At 53.6% G+C, this 20616-nt stretch overlaps 2 protein-coding genes across 2 annotated transcripts in view; both read left to right on the forward strand.

Annotated features, from left to right (window-relative positions):
- Positions 1–1602: 1602 nt before the first annotated feature.
- Positions 1603–7345, forward strand: MAF1 (MAF1 homolog, negative regulator of RNA polymerase III). The gene is made up of 8 exons (XM_081013222.1): positions 1603–1897; positions 3044–3187; positions 3325–3453; positions 4009–4174; positions 4975–5096; positions 5398–5517; positions 5646–5771; positions 6000–7345. The coding sequence occupies exons 2-8, from the start codon at positions 3105–3107 to the stop codon at positions 6019–6021; spliced, it is 768 nt and encodes a 255-aa protein (XP_080869348.1). The 5' UTR covers positions 1603–1897; positions 3044–3104; the 3' UTR covers positions 6022–7345.
- Positions 7346–11642: 4297 nt separating this feature from the next.
- Positions 11643–20616, forward strand: part of WDR97 (WD repeat domain 97) — a 42671-nt gene continuing 33697 nt past the window's right edge. The window contains exons 1-6 of the mRNA XM_081014519.1: positions 11643–11674; positions 13298–13491; positions 14153–14334; positions 16207–16796; positions 18129–18250; positions 19462–20110. Of these exons, the coding sequence (XP_080870645.1) occupies positions 11658–11674; positions 13298–13491; positions 14153–14334; positions 16207–16796; positions 18129–18250; positions 19462–20110 (1754 nt within the window). The 5' untranslated portion in view covers positions 11643–11657. The remainder of the gene's footprint in view (positions 11675–13297; positions 13492–14152; positions 14335–16206; positions 16797–18128; positions 18251–19461; positions 20111–20616) is intronic.

The following is a 20616-nucleotide window of genomic DNA, read 5'->3' on the forward strand; positions in this document are numbered from 1 at the left end:
AAACTTGTTAAGGCTTATAAAATAAACTTGATTATTTGTTTTAATGTTACCAACTGTCTGGACTCTGTGTGTACCCGAGAGAAACGGGTTGGTGGCAGCGGGGAAGCAATCACAGTGGTGGCACAGGGATCAATAGACAGTCAAACATCCGGGGACCCTGTGTGATCGCCATAGTTTGCAATCCAAATTGCCACAGGAGATCTAGTGTCCTGTCATGTTTATTAATAATAATTAGTGACTGACTGCTATGTCTTCTATGAAAGAGGGCAACCAAAACTGATTGCAATATGTTTGCCCACAATAGACACATCTCGCAGGCTTGAAGGATGGCCTTCTACCAGGGGAGCCAACTTCCATGCTAAATCCTTCTTCAGAGGCTTGCTGCCACATACTCACCCCTGACAAGACCCATGAGCTTGTCGGTGGTGGCGCCAATTTTGTGGAACTCCCTCCTGAGGGACACGAACCTAATGTTCCTTCCCTGGTATTCCAATACAGAGGCTAGAGCTGTGTCACTCTATAATGCTTTTGGACTAGTGAGCCATCTGGAGCAGAATTGTGCTTTTTTATTCCTTTCGACATCACCTTGCCAACAAAGGTCCATATAGTTCAAGGTATGGTTTTCCCAGTAGTGAAATATGGAAGTGAGAGCTGGACCATAAAGAAGGCTGATCACTGAAGAATTGATGCTTTTGACTTATGGTGCTGGAGGAGACTCTTGAGAGTCCCATAGACTGCAAGAAGATCAAACCTCTCCCTTCTGAAGGAAATCAGCCCTGAGTGCTCACTGGAAGGACAGATCCTGAAGCTGAGGCTCCAATACTTTGGCCACCTCAGGAGAAGAGAAGACTCCCTGTAAAAGACCCTGATTTTGGGAAAGATGGAGGGCGCAAGGAGAAGGGGACGACAGAGGACGAGATGGTGGGACAGTGTTCTTGAAGCTACCAGGATGAGTTTGACCAAACTGTGGGAGGCAGTGGAAGACAGGAGTGCCTGGCGTGCTCTGGTCCAGGGGGTCACGAAGAGGCGGACACGACTAAACAACAACAACAACATTCCTTTCCATGAATTTGCGCTGGTTTTTCTGTGGAGATATCCTAGGTTGGTTTTAAATTATTTTCATCTTTCATGTGGCTGCTTCATATGGAAAAAGCAGCGGGCAATTTTTAAAATGAAATGAAATGAATAATCCTGGTCATTTTAAAGATGGCCTGAAATGCTTGGCCTTCCCAGAAGGAAAAGAATTGCGGCTGCATTGGCGAAGCGGGTCCTGATTCCGCAGCTGGACAGGCGCGGAATCCCTCAGGCGGCGCCCTCCCCCGCCCCCTGGGAAAGGGGCGTGGCCCTCCCCGTTGAGTGACAGCTGCCCCGCCCCTTCTTTGTTCCCCGCTCGGCTCGACAGCGCCTTGAGGCGGCCGCCAATGAGAGCCCGGCTCTATCCCAACGGGTGGGGCTGGACACATGCCGTTGATTAGCGCGCCGGGGAGCCACTGGGATGCGTCAGCCCGAGTGATGGGCACCCGTTTCCTCCAATGGAGATGGCGGACCTGGCTGGCGCCCAATGGCTGCCCGCGCGGGGCGGAGCCGCTCGCTCTTGTTGTCGTCCTCTGCTCGAAGCCCGAAGAGTCAAGTCGGTCGCTTCGCCTGACAGGAAAGAAGGAAGAAGGGAAGCCGGGAAAGCGACTCCGCGCCGGGCGCTCGACTAGCGGCCTCGTCGTGCCGAGCAAGCGGGGCCATGGCCGGGTCTGCGGGGCCCCTGAGGGCCGCCGGGCGGAGACGGGCCCAGGCGGCGGCTGAGGCGACGGCGGCTGAGGCGGCCACGCCCGCTTCGAGTTCCCCCCGCGGCCTGCGCTGCTCGACGGCGCGCAGCCCCTGAAGGAGGAGGCGGCGGCGGCAGGTGGGTAACGGGGCCCCGGGGCTGCCCGGGCCGCGAGGGGCGGGACTGCGCTTCCCGGCATGCCCCGCGCCGGGGCCGCCTCGGCGGGCGCCGTCCTTGGGGCCGCGGGGCATCATGGGAAGCCGAGTCTTTCGGAGGCCCGGCCTGGGGAAGGGAGGGCGGGGCGGGAAGTGGAGTGGGAGGCCCGTCTCCTGCGCGGGGGGGGGGGAGGGGAGGGCGCCGCTGCGCCGGAGCTTCCGGGCCCCCCCAATCTCGGGGGCGGGGCGAGCGCTTCTCTGGGTCTTCGGCCTCATCCTCTGCCCTCCCGCGGAGCCGAGCCGCGTTCCGCCCCCGAGGCCGAAGCACCCGAAGCTCATCGGGGGGCCTGGCCGGTCTTCTGAGTCCTGCACCGCGGGGGGTCGGACTAGATGACTCGGGGGGTCCCCTCCAACTCCCCCCTCCTCCTGTGTATCCTCTTTCCCATCCCAGCCAGGCGTGACTTCAGGACTAGTGGTTGCCTCTCACCCAGGCTAGGCGTGAGCCTCCACGGGGAGAGCAAAGTAAATGCTCGCTAGCACCCGAGAACGTTTCTGGTAAACCACATTTCCCTTAGAAAATCAAAACAGCAAGGACCCCACAAAATCTCCAGGAGGATTCTTTGGACACATTTCTAGGTTCACCATTTGATCGTGTAACTTTTCTCTCTCCTCTTTTAATGCTGTCACATCCGCCTGCACCACATCCGCTTTCTTCTTAACCTCACGATTCTCCTCAGATAATTTCCCAGCTGCCTCCTCCACAGAGACTGTTATTTTAGTTAACGTAGATCTGGAGGCCAAGTGCAACTGAGTGCATGGAATTATGGTTGGGTGGCATTTTGGGAGTTGAGGTCAAGATGGGAGATGTCAAGGCTTGGGTATCACAAAACTCTCCCCTTTTCCACTGAAGTATTTCACAGGTGCTGACTAGAGCTGGGGGGGGGGGTGTCATCTGCATCCCTGTATGAGTCACTGCCTTGCTGGTCTTCCAGAGCCAGTGCCGGCCTTCTTCCTTGTTTGCTTTTTTGATATGCTTTGAGTATAGCGTCCCCTTGTGGGTGGGCAGCAGCAGAGCCCAACGTCTTCTGAGGTGTCAATTAACAGGCCCTTCTCTCTCTGTCACTGCCAGGAAGTTCCAACCTTGAAGCGGTAATACTGAGAATTTAGTCCAGCGCCAGGAGGTACAAAAAATGAAGCTGTTGGAAAACTCAAGTTTTGAAGCCCTAAACTCCCAGCTGACGGTGGAAACGGGAGATGCACACATCATTGGCAGGTGAGTGGCAAGGCAGCTCCTGAACTGGGCCATCTTGCCATGTGACCCCAAGGGTGCTTTTCTGCAGCTCAGAGGCCTCTCCAAACTGAGATACACCCCACCTCCCCTCCAGCTGAGTCTTGCCTGTCTTCCCTCAGGATTGAGAGCTACTCCTGCAAGATGGCCGGGGACGACAAGCACCTCTTCAAGCAGTTCTGCCAGGAAGGGCAGCCCCACGTGCTTGAGGCCCTGTCCCCACCTCAAACCACCGGGATCAGCCCCAGCAGGTATGTGCTGTCCCTTCCTCACCCCACACGGAGGAGGCAGAGCTGGCTCATCATCACCAGCTTCACTTGGCCTTGCAGGTCGGTGAGCTGGATCAGAGTTCTGTAAGCCAGGAGAGTCTCACCGTATAATTATTATTATTATTGTTGTTGTTTTGTTGTTGTTGTTTGTTTATATCCCACCCACCTGGCTGGGTTTCCCCAGCCACTCTGGGTGGCTTCCAATAAAATATTAAAAATATTGCCAGGGGGAACTCAGAACTTCCTGTTCCCGGCTTGCTGGGGCCGATGGGAGTTGGGAGTCCAGGAACACTGGAGTCCCCCATTCTTGGTTTAATGCTACATGAAATGCTGCTTCTGTTCTCTGGAGCATCCCAGGCCCTGCCCTTTCTCAACTGGTGCTTTGAGGCTGTTGTGTCAAGATGATTCCGCACAGCCCAGATCTTCCTGCACCTTAGCACTGGGAAAAGTACATGGCAGATTCCAAGGCCACGGCCTGATGCCCACGGCTTCCTCCAGGCGGAGGTAACTGACCGCATCCTGTCCCTTGTGCGCTAGGCTCAGCAAGAGCCAAAGTGGCGATGAGGAGAGCCCCCTCAGCGACAAATGCAGCCGCAAGACCCTCTTCTACCTGATAGCCACCCTCAACGAGTCCTTCCGTCCTGACTACGACTTCAGCGCTGCCAAGAGCCATGAATTCAGCCGGGAGCCAAGTCTCAACTGGGTAAGCCCCCACCCTGCTATGATAATCTGACCTTCAGGCCCCACACAAGTCAGCAGATCTCTTGGCCCTCCTTGTCATCCCGGGTCTCATAGCCCCACATGTGATAGCAGTTCTCCAGCGCTGCTTTTTGCGTGGATGCCTGCCAATTCTTCTCCACCTTCCCCCCCCCACTGCATTGAAAAGTGCCAGGGTCCCAGGGAGTGGCTTATAGAGAAGGTGGGGCAGGATTTCCTTCATGTTGACCCAAGGGCTCCATCTCCCTCCCATTCTTTGCCCTCTTCCCACAGAGAAAGGGGCATTGTTTGCCCCTGAGATGCTTGGGGTGGGGAAACATCCGCCTGGCATGAAACCCCTCCCTGCGGTTGGTGGTGCTACTGAGGACCTGCTTCCTGCCTCCTAGGAGACTGATGGAAAGGTTACCTATATGGGATGGATCAGGCCAACCCGTTGGCATATCTGGTCCCTTTTCCAGCTTGGATGCCCCTGGATCCCACCCAGCTCTCCCGCTGGAACCTGCATCTGCTGTCCTGGACAGGCCCCACCTGTCTTATCTCTTGGAGGATGCCCCTCTGCAGTCCAGCTCAAGGCTGGGGCTTCCCTGGCCCCTTCACCTGGTCTAGGACTGGGAGGAGCTGCATCCGTTCTGTCTACCTGAAGCCTCCCACGCTTGAGCTGCTGCAGGACCATGCTGTAGCCGCCTGGGGACAGTGCAGGGATGGTGGGGGCCAAACGTACACATGCACCCTCTCCCTCTTTGCTGCACCAGGCCCTCACCAAGCTCCCCTCTGGGTCTGTTTCAGGTGGTGAACGCTGTGAACTGCAGCCTCTTTTCTGCTGTGCGGGAGGATTTCAGCGCCCTGAAGCCCCACCTGTGGGACGCTGTGGACCAGGAGATCTGCCTCTCGGAGTGTGACATCTACAGGTGGGCTCCCAGTGCTGCTCTCGGGCACCAAGGGGTGGGTGGGTGCTGCTTTGCTAGCCTGCCCTGTGGAACACCCTCCCACCAGATGTCAAAGAAATAAATAGCTGTCTGTCTTTTAGAAGGCATCTGAAGGCAGCCCTGTTTAAGGAAGTTTTTAACGTTTCATGTTTTATTCCATTTTTAATATTCTGTTGGGAGCTGCCCAGGGTGGCTAGGGAAACCCGCCAGATGGGCGGGGTATAAATAACAAATTATTATTATTATTATTATTATTATTATTCGGCTTTTTCTGCCAATGTAGCTACAACCCGGACCTGGACTCGGACCCCTTCGGAGAAGAGGGCAGCCTGTGGTCCTTCAACTACTTCTTCTACAACAAGCGGTTGAAGCGGATTGTCTTTTTCACCTGCCGTTCCATCAGGTCAGGGTCCCTGCCAAAGTGGCAGGTTTCGAGGCCTCCCCACCCCCTGCTCCCTGGGTCCCCTTCCTGGTCCAAAGGGCAGCTTGAGGCCTTGGGAGACATAATGTGGTGGGCTTCTCTTTCTGCAGTGGCTCCACATACCCTCACCCCGAAGCGGGAAATGAGCTGAACATGGATCTGAGCGAGGATGATGCGGAGGAGGAGGAGGCGGCCGGCCCCCGCGACGAGGACGGGGCCAGCATTGAGGAGGATAGGTGAGGGGGCTTGGTGTCAGAAGCCCCTGTGTGCCTGCTCCCCCCACTGGAGTTTGCCAGAGCTGGAAAAGGCCTAAGGGTCCCAGCTGGGGACAGCAGCAATCTCTGTGTGGCCTGCAGCTCAGGTGGTGGCCCCTCCTGGGAGCGAGGTGCTGGGTGGGCTTTGCTTCTCCCTGTGGCTGGAGACAAAGGCCGTGGGGTGCTGAGGACCTCCTTTCCTGTCTGCAGGAGACAAGTGATCTGCATGTGACTTCTTGGGCTCTTTTTGCGCCCCCTCTGAAGACGGCTCCTCCAGCGTGTTCCCCCAGACTAGCCCGGCATCGTCGTGTTGCTCTGCCTATTGGCCCTGTGGATGCTGCCTGACCAGCTGGTGCCTCCAGACTCCCAAGGATGCTGCCAGCCAGTCCCTTTGCCCGCCTGCAGGCTTTGGCACCCCTGCAGCACTGGAAACTTTGTCCGGCCCCCAAGAAGCACTTTTCTGTTCCAAGTGGCGTCAGAGCAAATGCCCTCCATTCATCTGCAGCCGCAGCTGCAGCCACCATGGTGGAGAGGCTGCCCCTGTCTGGGTTTGGGGCTGTGCCTCTCTATCCTCAGGACGCTGGACCCTCTCAGATTGACCCTCCCTGCAGATTTGTCCGTCAGTTTCAAGTGTCTGTGGCCCCTTTCTGCTGACTTCCAGATGCTACAACCTGCTAAAGACTGCACAACATGCAGGAGCTGGATTTCCTGAGGGTGGCACCTTCCCCTCCCTTGTTTTTGACCGCAAAAGACATTGGTGCCGAGTGTCCTGGACTGGCAGAAGTCAGGGGTTGGGCACCTTGGTGGCTTGGCTGCTTTGCTTTCCCCCAAGGGCTCATAGAGTTTTATTTTTATATTCCAGCCCAAACCTCTGTGCTCATGTCTCCCCCGTCCACCCTCCCTGACCCTTTCCAATGCCAGCCTCCTTCCACCTGATGCCCACCTCTTCCTCCTTTCAGTCTCCACTCCGTAGCCCAACAGACTCATTTCTGGGTTGGTAGGAGGGAGCGCTTGGTACCTCCTCTGCTCAAGAGCTGAAGGAACATTGGTGCTGGCAGAGCAGAAGGGGGCTGCTCTCGTGCCCTTGCCATCATACTATGGGGCTGTGAAAGTGACCCCCTTTCTCGCTCCCCCCTTTCTCTTGCACTGACTTGGATTCCCTCCGGGGGCGCAGGGGGTGTCTTGCCGTCTTTTCTGCAGTCTTGTGATCTGATTCCAGAGGGCTGTGGCTGTAGGGGCCTTGGCTTCTCATCTGGGAAAATCACTCCAGGCCCACCATTTGGAGCAACCTGCCAAGAACAACAGGCCTGGTCCCCTGTTTGCCTCCCCCCCCCAAAAAAAGGTTGAATTGAGAAGGAGCCTGCCTTTGGTCCCCTTGAGGCTTCCCCGCTGCTGCTTCCCACTGCTTCCCTTGCCCCTGTGCTAGGCAGCAAGTGATTTTGGAGCACCCCTTGGCCTCTTTCCCTTTAGATCCACTGGCTTGTTTGCCACCTCCTGTTTAATTCTGTTGCCTAGCAATTTTATTGTTGCAGTTATAAACGTTTTTCTCCCTGAGACTTGACATCGTTCTGTTTCCTCGAAGGAGCATCCGGCTAGGGGGAGAGGGTGCCAGAGGGAAGGGACTGCCCCCCACAGTCCTCTCAGAACTTATTTGTTCCTGGGAAGCTGTAGCTGTGAGCGCAACAGGTGGGGTGTTGTGCGCTTCTGTGGGTCAGCCTCATCCTTCAGGATTGCTCTTGCATTTCTGCCCCAGCCTCTTTGGCTCTCTTTGGGGCAGGCAAAGAACAACAGAGCAAAATGATTTCTAGAATTCTCTCCCTGTCCCTGGTAAGTCTGCCTTGATATCCCAGTAGTGAATTGTATGTGTGGCCAGACAGAGGGTAGTTCTGGAGGGTTGAGAAATGGCACTCTTGCCCCTGAACTGGCACAACGTCAGGGGTCTGGGTCTGGACCACAGTGTGGCTCACGGATTGGGGGGTGGTGACATCATCCACATGCGCCAGTACTCAGCCTCTTCCTCCACCCTGCCAGCAACATGCAAAGGTCAGCCAGTCCTGGCTCACACCTTGGTAGAGGGACGTGGGGCAGTTGTATCTTTACTGAGCCTAGACAGTCAGGCTTTCAATCTAAGCTTGGTTTGAATGTGTGTTTGTGGGTGTGTTATTTATTTAAGACAGTTATATACCATTTAATCAGTAGCATTTCTAAGTGGTGTCTAAAAACCATATAGACGTTGAAATAATAAAAGTATCATAAACCAGAACACTTCCTTAAAATGCCTGCTGGGACAAGAAAGTCTCAACAAGGGGGGTGTCTGTGTAATCTGAAGCTTGCCCCCCTCGCCTCCACTGCATGGGGTTACTGGGGGAGGAGCAGCCTCAGGCCAGAGCTGGAGGCCCCGTCTTCAGGAGGAACCTGCAAGACCACACCCAGGAAGCCAGTGTTTAGAAAAAAGGCAAAGGACCCCTGGCAGTTCAGTCCAGTCGCGAACGACTCTGGGGTTGTGGTGTTCATCTCGCTTTATAGGCCAAGGGAGCCGGCGTTTGTCCGCAGACAGTTTTTTCTGGGTCATGTGGCCAGCATGACTGAGCCACTTCTGGCGAGACCAGAGCAGCAAACGGAAACGCTGTTTACCTTCCCGCTGGAGCGCTACCTATTGATCTACTTGCACTTTGACGTGCTTTTGAACTGCTAGGTTGGCAGGAGCAGAGGGTCTTTTGCCAGAATCCAATTTTGGCACAGGCTAACATGGCCGTGGTCTAAACCACTGAGCCTCTTGGGCTTGCCGATCAGAGCAAGGGGAGCTCACCCCGTTGTGGGGATTCAAACTGCCAACCTTCTGATCGGCAAGCCCAAAAGACCCTCTGCTTTGGATTGCTTCCGTCCACTGGTGCCAACTGGGTGGGAGAGATGTTGCCAGTGGTGACTCTCAATGTTTTCCATCGGCTTCTTCACTTCTAAAGTTCCTGTTTCTCCACTGACATCTGAGAAGGGGGCAAAGTTGCAGCACTGCAAGCATTTCAGACCAAGTCTGCCTTAATTTGTGGGACAAGGGGGCAGCTCCACCAGGTGCTGGGGGGGGGAGTAATCTGGGGGACTGCTCGCTAAGCCTGAGCTTGATTTCAACCTTTATTTATAATATGTTCTCCCCACCTTTCTACATAAATCATTATCAACCAATTAACATTGCCCTCGTCCTCCCGTATGTCTCCTGCCCCAAAACAAATGCAGGCAGGTAAAGAGGCAGTGTGTGTAACAAACTCTAGTGCCTGCTGGGCTCTCTCAAAAAAGCCCTAACCTCCCTCACAGGGTGGTTATGAGGATGAAATGGAGAGGAGAACCATGCAGGCCGCCTTGAGATCCTTGGAAGATAAAGGTGGTGTATAAAGGAAGGAAAATAAAGGACATCTGGTCAGCCACTGTGAGGAAAGGATGCTGGCAATTTTATATTCTTCTGACTCCTTGTGGTAGGGAAGGCTAATGGAATTCAACTGGGCCTGCCTCCGTTTCAGCTGCTGGGTCCAAGTGTCCGTCCTGGTCAGTATTCCCCCTTCCCAACAGAAGTCCCACAATATTCCTTAAAAGTTTGCCCTGGCATGGCGGGGGGGTCACCTGTGGCACCTGAATGCTTCCTGCTCATCATTTTCCTCTTCCTGCTGGTTCCAGGAAGTCACTGGGGACACAGACCATTGGCAGCTGCTTGATCTGGTGCCAGTGCTGTGCGACTCACGGCCCTTAGCCTACACTTTGTGCTGTTGCCCTGCAAGGGAGAGCTGGCTGGGGTTTCTAGGGTGCCAGCACCCAGGTTTCCAGCAGCAGGCGTTTGGAAGCATTGATTCCTCGCAACGGGGAGTGCAGAGCAGAGCCACCATGGAGGCAGAGCAGAATCACTCGGGCTGGTAGCCATTGGGATCCAGCGCTGAGGGCCTTCTGGCGGTTCCCTCATTGCGAGAAGTGAGGTTACAGGGAACCAGGCGGAGGGCCTTCTTGGTAGTGGCACCCGCCCTGTGGAAGGCCCTCCCATCAGATGTCAAGGAAATAAGCAACTATCTTATTTTAAAGACATCTGAAGGCAGCCCTGCTTAGGGACGTTTTTAATACTTAAGGCTGCATTGTGTTTAACACTCGATTGGGAGCTGCCCAGAGTGGCTGGGGAAACTCAGCAAGATGGGTGGGGTATAAATAATAAATTATTATTATTATTATTGGTACCCCTTTGCCTAATTCTCTCTCAAAGCCATCCACCACTGTCTCCTGGGGGAGGGAGTTCCACGGTTTAACTGCACTGTGTGAAGAAGGACTTTCTGAATCTCCCAACATTCAGCTTTGTGGGATGTCTGCAAGTTCCAGGGTTGCGAGAGGGAGAGGACTTCTCTCTCTCAACTTTCTCCATGAACTTCTGTCATGTCACCCCTTAATCTTCCTTCCCCAAGACGCTGCAGCTTTTCTTCACAGGCGAGTCTCTCCATCCTCTCCTGCTTCCCTCCTGCTGCCCTTCAAGAACTCATTCCGAAAGGTGGGCACTGAAGGGGACACAGCCTGGTTGGGGGGCCACAGCCTGGCTTCCTGCTCCTGGTGCGTTCGTGAGAAGCCGCTCCTCCTCTGCTAACAATACGGAGCCCCCTTTTGAATTGCACCCTCTCTCCAAAGGTGCACGGGTGTCATAGAAGGAAGACCCCTAACTGAACTGAGTCCGGAGGCAGCCTTTCTCCCTCTTCCGGGAAACTGACCCCTTGCTGGGGTGAGAGACGGCAATCTCATCCTCAAAGACCTCCTTGGGTTGCAGGGTGGGGCAGTGGTTAGAGCGCCCTACCAGGACTGGGCGAGACCAGCATCCCAATCCCTGCTTCGCCGTGGAGCTGGCTGGGCATGACCTTGAGGCCAGTCGCTGCCTCTCAGCCTAGCCTACTTTGTAGGGCTGTTGTGAGGAGAACATGAGAAGGAAGAAAACCCATATGGGCCACCTTGAATCCTTGAAGGAAAAGGTGGGGTGGAAATGTAGCCTTATGAGGCTTTGCCCTCGGGTGGGAAAAATATTGCGCCCGGGAAAGGGAAAATGGAAGTCAACAGACACTCAAGGAATAGTTTCAGAGAAAAGGCTTTTATTTCTACCATCCATGAACTGGTAGAAAGAGCAAGTGTGATAACTCACAAAAAGCATGCACGAGTTCACAGTCATTTGCACAGAGCATATATATATACCCCTTCTAGTTCCCTCCCCTTTCTCCTCCCTCAGGAGTCCTGCCCTGAGTTCCTCTGAGCATGAACAGAAGGCTCCTATGTTGGGACTATTGTGGACTCTTGGCACCCTTCCCAGGAAAAGGGGAATGAAAGCGTTTCAGCATGTCCAAAGGTGTTGCAACTAGAATGAGATAAGATTCACTTCTCAGGCCTGCTTTGAACAGAGCCTATGCATTAGCTTTTTGAAGCCTTCTCGTGCTGATAAAAGAATAACATTTGGCCTTTGGAGCAGCATCTTGTGAGAATCCACAGAAAAGCTGTAGCTGTGGATTTTAGGAGACAGTTTTGAGGCCTGGGGTGATTATTGAAGCCTGGGGTCATTTCACAGACAGGATTTGGGTATCCTGTCCCTTTAGAAACACAATATATAAGTGAATAAATAACTGGGCCAACATGCAAGTGCGGACAGGCAGGGACCTCTGATCCCTCCTGAGGACCGGCTGGCATCTCATTGCGCCCCCTCTGGGCGTGCCAAGCCCAGCGCCCTGCCTGGAGGGCTCCCTGCGCCCGCCTGCATCCCTGTTTCCTGCCCCGAGGACCAGGCCCGGCCTGCCCTGCTAGTCAACAGAACGCCTGTCTCCATGGCAACGTGGCTGGCAGGTCCAGGCTCCCGCAGGCCCCAGGTAAATGCTGCCAGGTGGCGGGTGGGCAGTGTGATGCCCCAGGAGCCAAAGGAGACAAGGGGAGGCTCTCCTCCTGCTGCCGCCCCCCAGGGATGGGGCTGGGCAAAAGCCTGGGCAGGGCTTGGCTCCCCTGGAGGTGCCAGCTCCTCCTCCCAGGCCCTGATCCTGTGCCCTTCCTGGAGGCAGCCTGAGCTGCGGGCGGCCCTGCTGAGGCCTGTGAGGGCCTCAGGCGCACCACCCCCCCAGCCTGAAGTGCGTGCAGGGGGGCAGCCTGCCCTTTGCGAGGGCTTCTGAGAGAAATGGGGCTGTCACTCTGGAAGAAAGTGGAGTTGTCAGGTGTTTGGGCCTGAGCTCCAGAGGGTGGTCCTCCAGAGGGGTACCCACACTTTTTTAGGGGGGAGAAGCTGTGTAAGAAATGGGTGCTATAGCTTTTCACTAAGATCTCTGTGTGTGTGTGTGTGTCATTGGGGTCTTCTGATGATACACTGGCCTGCATTTTGTAGATTTCCATTTAGCAGGTCATTGTTATTCTGAGCTCCCCTCGGATGGAAAGCGCATCTCGTACATTGAACAATTGATCAGGCTGGTTTTTACGTTGTTTTTACAAGTGGTGCCTCGCAAGACGAAAAGAATCCGTTCTGTGATTCTCTTCGTCTAGCGGTTTTTTCGTCTTGCGAAGCAAGCCCATTGACGGATTAGCGGATTAGCGCTATTAGCGGCTTTTATCTGCTGATCAGATCAGCTGATAAGCGGCTTAGCGGCTTAGAAAAAAGGGGGGGAAAGGGAAAAAACCCCCGCAGGAACTCGCAAGGCATTGTCGTCTTGCGAAGCAAGCCCATAGGAGATTCGTTTTGCGAAGCACCTCCAAAACGGAAAACTCTTTCGTCTAGCGAGTTTTCCGTCTTGCGAGGCATTCATCTTGCGGGGCACCACTGTATTTGCATTTCATCATCTAACCTGCCCTGGAAAGATTCTGCCTGATGATGGGATGGATCTTGATATCTTATTAAGAAACATGCATCTCTTTTACCTCGCCTGGCCTTTGCCTGCTGAGGCATAGCTGTCAACGTTTTCCTTTTTTTAAGGGAAATTCCCTTATTCCAAATAGGATTCCTCGTAAGAAAAGAGAAAAGTTGACAGCTATGTGCTGAGATGGGACACTCTCTAGTTGTGATTGTAATTGGTTTTAAACTGTTTTTAAATGGTTGCAACCTTCCCTGGGACCTTATGGTGAAGGGAGGGTAAGAAATAATAATAATAAATTGCCACCACCATCACCATCGGGACAAAACTCATGGTGACTTTATGGTTTGTTAAAGAATCCATGGTTTAGGTTGATGTGCGATGAGACCTAGGATGGGTGGCTTCCTTGGGTGGCTCTCATTGGATCTTCTCCCCAATTCCCTATGACATGCCTACTGTTGTGGGGAATACTGAGCAGGATGTACATATGAAGAGGCACGGTACAGTACCTCCAATAAATATGGACTATAATTTGCAATTCTGCCTTGTCGCTTCCAACAGATGAGCTGAAAACCCTCTGCATTTCTACAGAAACACTCTCATGGTTAATGGTTACCCAGGGTGGCTGGGCTTTTAATAACATCATTATTAAAAAAAAAAATATTATTGCTACTTTTCCAGGTTCCAGTGCGGACCCCGTGCCTTGAAAGCTGGTTCCAAGTCCAGCCTAGCAGGTTCTAAGAAGGCGTTTGGTTCCCTTTGCCCTTCAGCATCCTCCGTGTGGATCAGCTGCTCTGTTCACCCCTCATACGAGGAGTCTGCTGTCCAGAGCAAGGCAGAACTTACAGGGATGATGGAGGCGGAACGCAGAAGCTGTAAGCAGGGTTGCATTGGGGTGGAGGTGGTGTTTATAGCAGCCCTGGTGGCTCCAGACCCTGCCCCTGGGTGTGTTCACCAGCCTCATCATGCTGCTGAGCGAAGCCAGGAGTGGTCCCTGAGGGGTGATGCTCTCAGGGGCTGGTGTGGGGAGGGAGAGACCCAGAGACAAATAGGTACAAATGAGTAAGTAAAGGGACCCCTGACCATTAGGTCCAGTTGTGACTGACTCTGGGGTTGCGGCGCTCATCTCGCTTTACTGGCCGAGGGAGCCGGCATACAGCTTCTGGGTCATGTGGCCAGCAGGACTAAGCCGCTTCTGGCAAACCAGAGCAGCGCATGGAAACGCCATTTACCTTCCCACTGGAACGGTACCTATTGATCTACTTGCACTTTGATGTGCTTTCGAACTGCTAGGTGGGCAGGAGCAGGGACTGAGCAATGGGAGCGCACCCTGTCACAGGGATTTGAACCGCCGACCTTCTGATCAGCAAGTCCTAGGCTCTGTGGTTTAACCCTCAGCGCCACCCGCGTCCCCCTGTACAAATGAGTACCTCCTGTAAAAAGGGGGAAACGGAACAGCACCTCACAGGGGTGTGGAGGGAACCGACGGGTCACTTGTGAGTGACATCCTTATCAGCTCCCACCTTCCTCCAACAGCCACTCGTGGAGAGCGAAGGAAGCGCCTGCGCCTGTCCTTAGAGCCCTTTGAAAATACGAAGGAGGTGGAAGCAGAGGAGGAGAAGCAGAATAAGCCACAGCCGGTACCCAAGGCTCAGCCAAGCAGGGGGTACCTGCACTGGATCAAACTCCAGAAACGCCTCCGCCGCGCTCTGGACCTGGTACATTTCTTGGGGAAGAAGCCGGTCTGGCCAGGGGGATCCAGGTGTGGCAGCTGTGTCTCAGTGAAATCCTCAGCACCTGGGGATCAGGAGAGGAGAGGTGCCAGGGCACCAGCCGCTCAGACCTGCTCAGAAAACGGCACCATGCACCTGTCTCAAGTATCCTGCTGCTTCAGGTGTCCCAGAGATGTTTCCTGCCATTGCAAACAGGCTTTTGGAGGGGCTCACATGAACCCTCTTGCGGAAGGGAACATCCAGAGCCTTGAATGGTTATCCATTGGTACCTTATTCCTCTCTTCCTGCTCCCTGCAAATGTGCTGTGAATATCAGGGGCCAACAAGATGCCTGGGTGAGCCCTCGAGAAAGACCCAGGTCCCTCAGGGCTCTCCTCTCCTAACCTGGGATTCCTGGCACCTGGCCTTCAGAGGCATTTTCTGCCTCCAACAGGTGGCAGTAAAACACAGCTGTTGAAGCGAGCAGCTTTTGCTCTCCTTTTACTCCATGAATGTGGCACATATCCTTTTAAAGAAATCTAGGTAGGTGACCATGACCATGAAAGAGAACGTCAGGGCCAAGCCCTGTTGGTTGTCCTGAACTCCTCTGCCTCCCATTCTGAGCCCCCTTGCAGAAGGAGACAATATTTGCCGCTCCCTTTGTGGGGCCTGCCTTAACCTGTTTTGTTCTGCCATCAAGGTGTTTCCCATCAAGGCCTCCTGTTCCCCAAGAGCTCTCCAAGATCCCTGGGACCTCACAGCTATAGTCAGTGGCGTAGCTAACCGCTCGGGTGCCGGGTGCGGGGGCATGTCCTGCAGCTTGGGGGGGGGGTGATCTGCGCCCATGGGGGGGGTCAAGCCTCCCTGATGCTTAGAGCCTCTATTATTATTAGATTTTATTAAATTTTATTTATACCCCGCCCTCCCCAGCCAAGACCGAGCTCAGGGCGGCTAACACCGGTATAAAAACAATTGATTGAAATACAGCTTAAAAACAAGATTAAAATACAACCTTAAAATGCAGCCTCATTTCAATGGAAACTCAAATCAAAAACTTTTTGGGGATGAAAACGTCAAGTCTTCACCAAGGCTAACTATCCAGACTGGTCCTACGTGGGCCAGAAAAAAGCCAGGGAAGTCCCCAAATAGGAGTTCCATCACAGGAGGAGAAAGGGAAAAGGAAAGAGGGGGAGGGGATCAAGTTGATTCCAAGCCAAAGGCCAGGCAGGACAACTCTGCCTTACAGGCCCTGCGGAAAGAAATCAGATCCTGCAGGGCCCTGGTCTCATGAGACAGAGCTTTCCACCAGGCCGGAGCCATCACTGAAAAGGCCCTGGCTCTGGTTGAGGCTAATCTGACTTCCTTAGGTCCTCTAGGGTGTTGTTATTTGTGGACCTTAAGGTCCTTCGTGGGCCATACCGGGAGAGATGGTCCCATAGATATGAGGGTCTTCCACCTCCCCCTCAGCTGTAGGGCAGGGAGAGGCAGTAGGCAGACACAAGTCCCACACTGCTGTTACAGGCAGCGTGGAACCTGCAGCACCTAAGCCACCACATCACTCCTAAAAAGTTTTGTGAGCCCATTTTTTTAAAAATTCATTTTGTCACCCCCCCTCAGTGATGACACCCAGGGCTGGCCACACAGCCCTTCCTCTGCCACTGGCCTGAGCCCCTGGTGCCCATAGGGGTCTCTGCCCATGTCCAAGGAACGGGCAGCTCCCGTGAAGCTTCCAGAAAAGGAATCATAACATGGTCGAGTTGGAAGGGACCCGAGGCTCATGCAGGCGTGGAATAAGTGTGTGCAGAGAGCACTCCACTCAGCCCGATGCTCTTGCTGGAGGTGGGGCCAACGCTGCCTGTCCTTCATCTTCCTCTTGCAGATGAAGAAGGAGGACTTGAAGCCCATCCACCTGCGCCACGGCCTGCAGCACCTGAGTCGCTCAGCCTTGGGCAGCCCCGTGCGGTGCGTGACGCATGATGTGCACGGGAACTGCTTTGTGGTGCTCGACTCGGAGAACAAGCTGCACTCCTTGAAGGAGGAGGGCTCCTACAAGAGCTGCCTGAGGGCCCCTGCCCCCATGGCGGGACTCCTGCACGCCTCCCTGGCCAACCAGTTTGTGGCTTGGGACGAGGGCGGCCTCCAGGTCCTCGACTCCGGCTTCCAGCTGCTCTCCCAGGTCCGCTCCGCCATGCCCATCCGATGCGGGATCTACAGCGAGAACCTGAACCGGATCGTGACCGCGGGGGACGGGAACCTGACCATCTGGGACTTCCGCTACGGCTGCCGGAGCCTGCAGTGCCGCGCCGTCCTGAGCGAGGGCCTGGGGCCTGGAGACGTCTTCTCCCACATCGCCCTGGACACCAGCAGCTTGCAGCCCCAGCGCTGCTTCGCCTCCAGCACGACGGGCGCTGCTGCCTGGGATATCTCCAATGGGAAACTCCTCTCTTTCAAGAAGGAGCTCCACAACAGGTGAGGCTCCTCTCAGGCCCTGCCGAAAACCGGCCTCCCAGCAAGGAGAGAGGCCCCCACTGGGAACGGGATGCCCCCATGGAAGGATGGGCTTTCAGTGCTGCTCTCTTGGGGCAGAGCTGGGGCAGGTTTCTTCTTGTTCCATCTTGGACTATTTAAGGCAGCGGTTCCCAAACCTTTCTGGTCTGCCACCCACCTGGTTCTGTTAATTCATTTCCAGTGGCCCCCACACCCCACTCTATAAAAAGTATCATTCGGAGCAATGCCTTGCACAACCCACTAAGGGAGACAATTATTCCAGATATTAATATTGTGCAGCTTGAAGTAATCAGATGCATAAAAACTGAATTCTATTAGAATACAAATTATTTGGACCCATAAATCAGATTCAAAGCTTCACTAACTGGAACTTCTTCAAAAACAGGTACAAAACAATAGTACCTCCAGAAAGTGTATGCATATTCAAGCACAGGTTCTTCTTCTTAAATATATAACATAATTACAATCTGCAAAAATCAAAGCTACCGGTATGTTTATTCCATAGCTTGCTTACGTGAGCCTGGATCCAGAGAGGGTAATTTACACCTCCTTCTCCATCTGTTCCTGGGAACAAAGAGCCAAAAGGCAACTCCCTTTCAAAAAGGCAAATTTGCAATTGAATACCTTAATCATGTGACTTAAGGTTAAACACTCACCTGTAAGAGCAGAGAACATAATCAGTTAATCATTAACGCACTTAGAGAGCTTCTTCAGAATGGCCCAGTGGAATTTTCCACTGCGCACCACCCAGGCTGCGGCTAGTTTGACCCCCACCCCACCCCCATGACTGAGAAGCACCTCCACTTGTCCTCCTGTGGCCTCAGCATTATTTGTTTTTATGATTTCTTAAATTTGTTAGTCACTTTATATTGCCCAGGGCAACCCAAAGCAACTTGCAACCAAACTTGGGACTTGAGGAGGGAGGGGGTGCATTTATCCAAGGAAGCCAATGGGAAGTAGATCCCAAACAGACGGGAGAGAGAGAGAGAGAGAGAGAGAGAACGTCTCTTCGCGCACAAAGCACAATGAACGTCCAGAATTCTCTCCCACAAGTGGTGGTGGTGGTTACTGAACCCTGGGGCTCTGAAAAGGGAGGCAGTTCTTGATTTGTGTCCTGCCGCTAATACCCCAGAGCCACCTGGCTGAGCTGCTTTGGGAAGCGGAGGGCTGGTCTGCATGGTCCATGGAAGCATAAGATCATAGAGTGGTAGAGTTGTAAGGGATCCTGGAGACCACGCAGTCCAAGAAGGACCTGATGTAACCCGGGCTGCTCTTCTTCGTCTTCTCTCCCAGGGTGATCACAGACCTCACCTACTGCGAAGTGATCGGCTGCGCCATCACGGCCTCACGGGACACAACCATCAAGGTCTGGGACAAGAACTGGCACATTCAGATGGTCTTTGTGGGCCACACGGGTGAGCGTGGGTGCGTCACTCTCAGCCAGGATGCGGAGAGAAGGGCAACCAAAGAATCCCCCCCCCCCCGGCCGCTAGGAAGGCCTTTGGCAAGAGACCAACGCCTCTCTCCCCCTTAGGCTGGGACACCTCTGGCTCCTGCCTCCCTCGCAGGAGTGGCGTGTCCAAAAGGGGTGCCTCGTCGTCATGGGGGCAGCCCTGGCTGCAATGGCCACTCTTTCCTCCTACAGGATAGTTTTATGGCCAGAAAGTCAATGGGGGAATTTTTCCCAACATGAAAATACAACGATGGGAGGCTGAACCTGTTGAATTTCTGCCTAGCACGCAGCTGCTAAAAGGCATAAGGGTGCCTAGCAGTTGTTGATGTTGAATGTCTCTAGGTCTTTGATAAGGTCTGCTGAGCCACCGTTGGACATTTGAATATCCTGGCCAAAACATCTAGCTATATGAATTAGTACTGGGTTGTAAGTGCGGGAATGTTCAGGGATTCAGGAGAGGATATATTGTCTGATAATAGCCTTTCCAGCTTGTGTTAACAAGTTCACAATTTAGCAGAGTAACATTCCCCTTTTTAAACTCACAGCGGATGTGTTTGCTCAGACGCTATAAAGCTTCTATAAAAGATAAGCACGGCACAGTCTTCTATAAAACTATAAAAAGAGTTTACTCACATTCTGTTCACAGTTGGATCCCAGAAGGCAGACTTAGCTTAGAAAAGTAACATACACCTGGAAACTATCTCATCAGGAGACAGTCCCTTTGTCCTCTCTTGGCTAAGACAGCATCTTTGGCTAAGCAGATGTTGCTTCTTCAATGCATGTAGTCAAAGAGAGAGAGATGGCTGCCCTGCCCTGTGCTTTTGTTGTTACCTGCACAGGTGAGGCCATGCCCACCGCTAGTCACATGCAGAGGAAGTCTGTCCCAGCCCAGAAGGAAACAGGAAGTTGACCTGCTGGCTGGACAAACATTCCTCCCCAGGTGTAAACATGTTCACTCTAGGAGTGTTGTACTTGACTGCTCTTGTGCTTCACATCCCACAGTAAGGAGAACCAAGAGCTCAAAGCAGGACCAGGTGGAGCCTGTTCTCCTTCCTGCAGCTCTTCTGAAGATGCGCGAAGGCTTTGATCCGCTCCTGTCTCCATCCCCACGTAGCTGTGACTGGCTTTGGCCCCCTTTGAGCTTCTTGTGCCCCCCCCACCTTGTGCCCCCAGGTCCGGTCGTCGCTGTGACCATCTACCCTCAGAGGCCCCTCATCTTCTCCGCCTCCCAGGACGGCACCATCCGCACCTGGAACCTCAACACCATTGACCAGGTGGACCAGGTCCATTTGTCGGAGCCCGTGGAGACCCTGAAGGCCCTGACCCTTTCTCACGTCGTCTCCGTCTCCGGCTCATCCCTGACCCTCTGGAAGATCAACAAGCTCTACTCGCTGTACACGCCCGTGGGCTGCCCCGTCCGGCGCATCCGCTGCGTCAACCTGGAGGCCCTGGGCAGCTTCCCCGTCCGCGCCCTCTGCGTCTGCCAGGACTCCACCGTGCGGATGGTGGACGCCCAGAGCGGAGTCATCACCGCCATCCTCTTCCTGGACAGCCCCCGCCAGGGCCTGGACGTGGCGTACTGCCTGCCCCGGGAGACCCTCTTTGTGCTGATGGAGGACGGTGCCGTGCTGTGGGTCAACAGCGCCCAGGACCCCATGCAGGTCAAGAAGAGCCTTCCGGGCCACACCTGGGCGTCTGCCCCCTGCTGCCTCCTGGTCTACAGCCACGTGCTGGACCCGGAGAAGGCCTATTCCCAGTGGCTGGATGTGGTGGATTGCAAGGGCTACAAGAAGCAGTGGCTGAAACACCCAGATAAAAACAGGTAAAGCGGGTGAGATGGACGGGGCAGGACTCGAGAGAAGCCCCTCTCTTTTTCCCCCAAAATTTTTTAATTGGTTTTCACAACATTATAAACAAACAAACATAAATTATAGCCTTATTGAAAATTACACTTATTAACATTGTTAAGTGACTTCCTCGCTTCCCCTTGGTTGGATTTCATTGCATATCCTTTTAACGGTTTTCCAAATCACAGTTCTTATAAAATTTAACTTAAACATTAACATCCTTAAATCTTCACATTATGAAATTAAACATATTAATTCATCACTTAACATAAATAAAATCCTAAGCCAATTAAGTATCTGCAAGCTGTTTTCAGTTAATTTAACTTAACATATTTATCTAAGTAATCATTAAATTTAATCCACTCTTCCTGATACTCCTCCTCCTTCTGGTCATGGACTCTTCTGGTTAGGTCGGCTAGCTCCGAAAAATCCATCATCTTCATCTGCCATTCTTCTATCATTGGTAATTCTTGGGTTTTCC

The sequence above is a fragment of the Podarcis pityusensis genome, assembly GCF_964106645.2.
Source record: "Podarcis pityusensis genome assembly, chromosome: 7".
Taxonomy (NCBI): Eukaryota; Metazoa; Chordata; class Lepidosauria; order Squamata; family Lacertidae; genus Podarcis; species Podarcis pityusensis.

Bases quoted from the DNA above. Each gene is read 5' to 3' on its own strand.
- MAF1 (XM_081013222.1), top strand. From the start codon at position 3,105: ATGAAGCTGTTGGAAAACTCAAGTTTTGAAGCCCTAAACTCCCAGCTG. The intron at 3,188-3,324 runs GTGAGTGGCAAG...GTCTTCCCTCAG, and splicing joins GATGCACACATCATTGGCAG to GATTGAGAGCTACTCCTGCA. The intron at 5,097-5,397 runs GTGGGCTCCCAG...CTGCCAATGTAG, and splicing joins TCGGAGTGTGACATCTACAG to CTACAACCCGGACCTGGACT.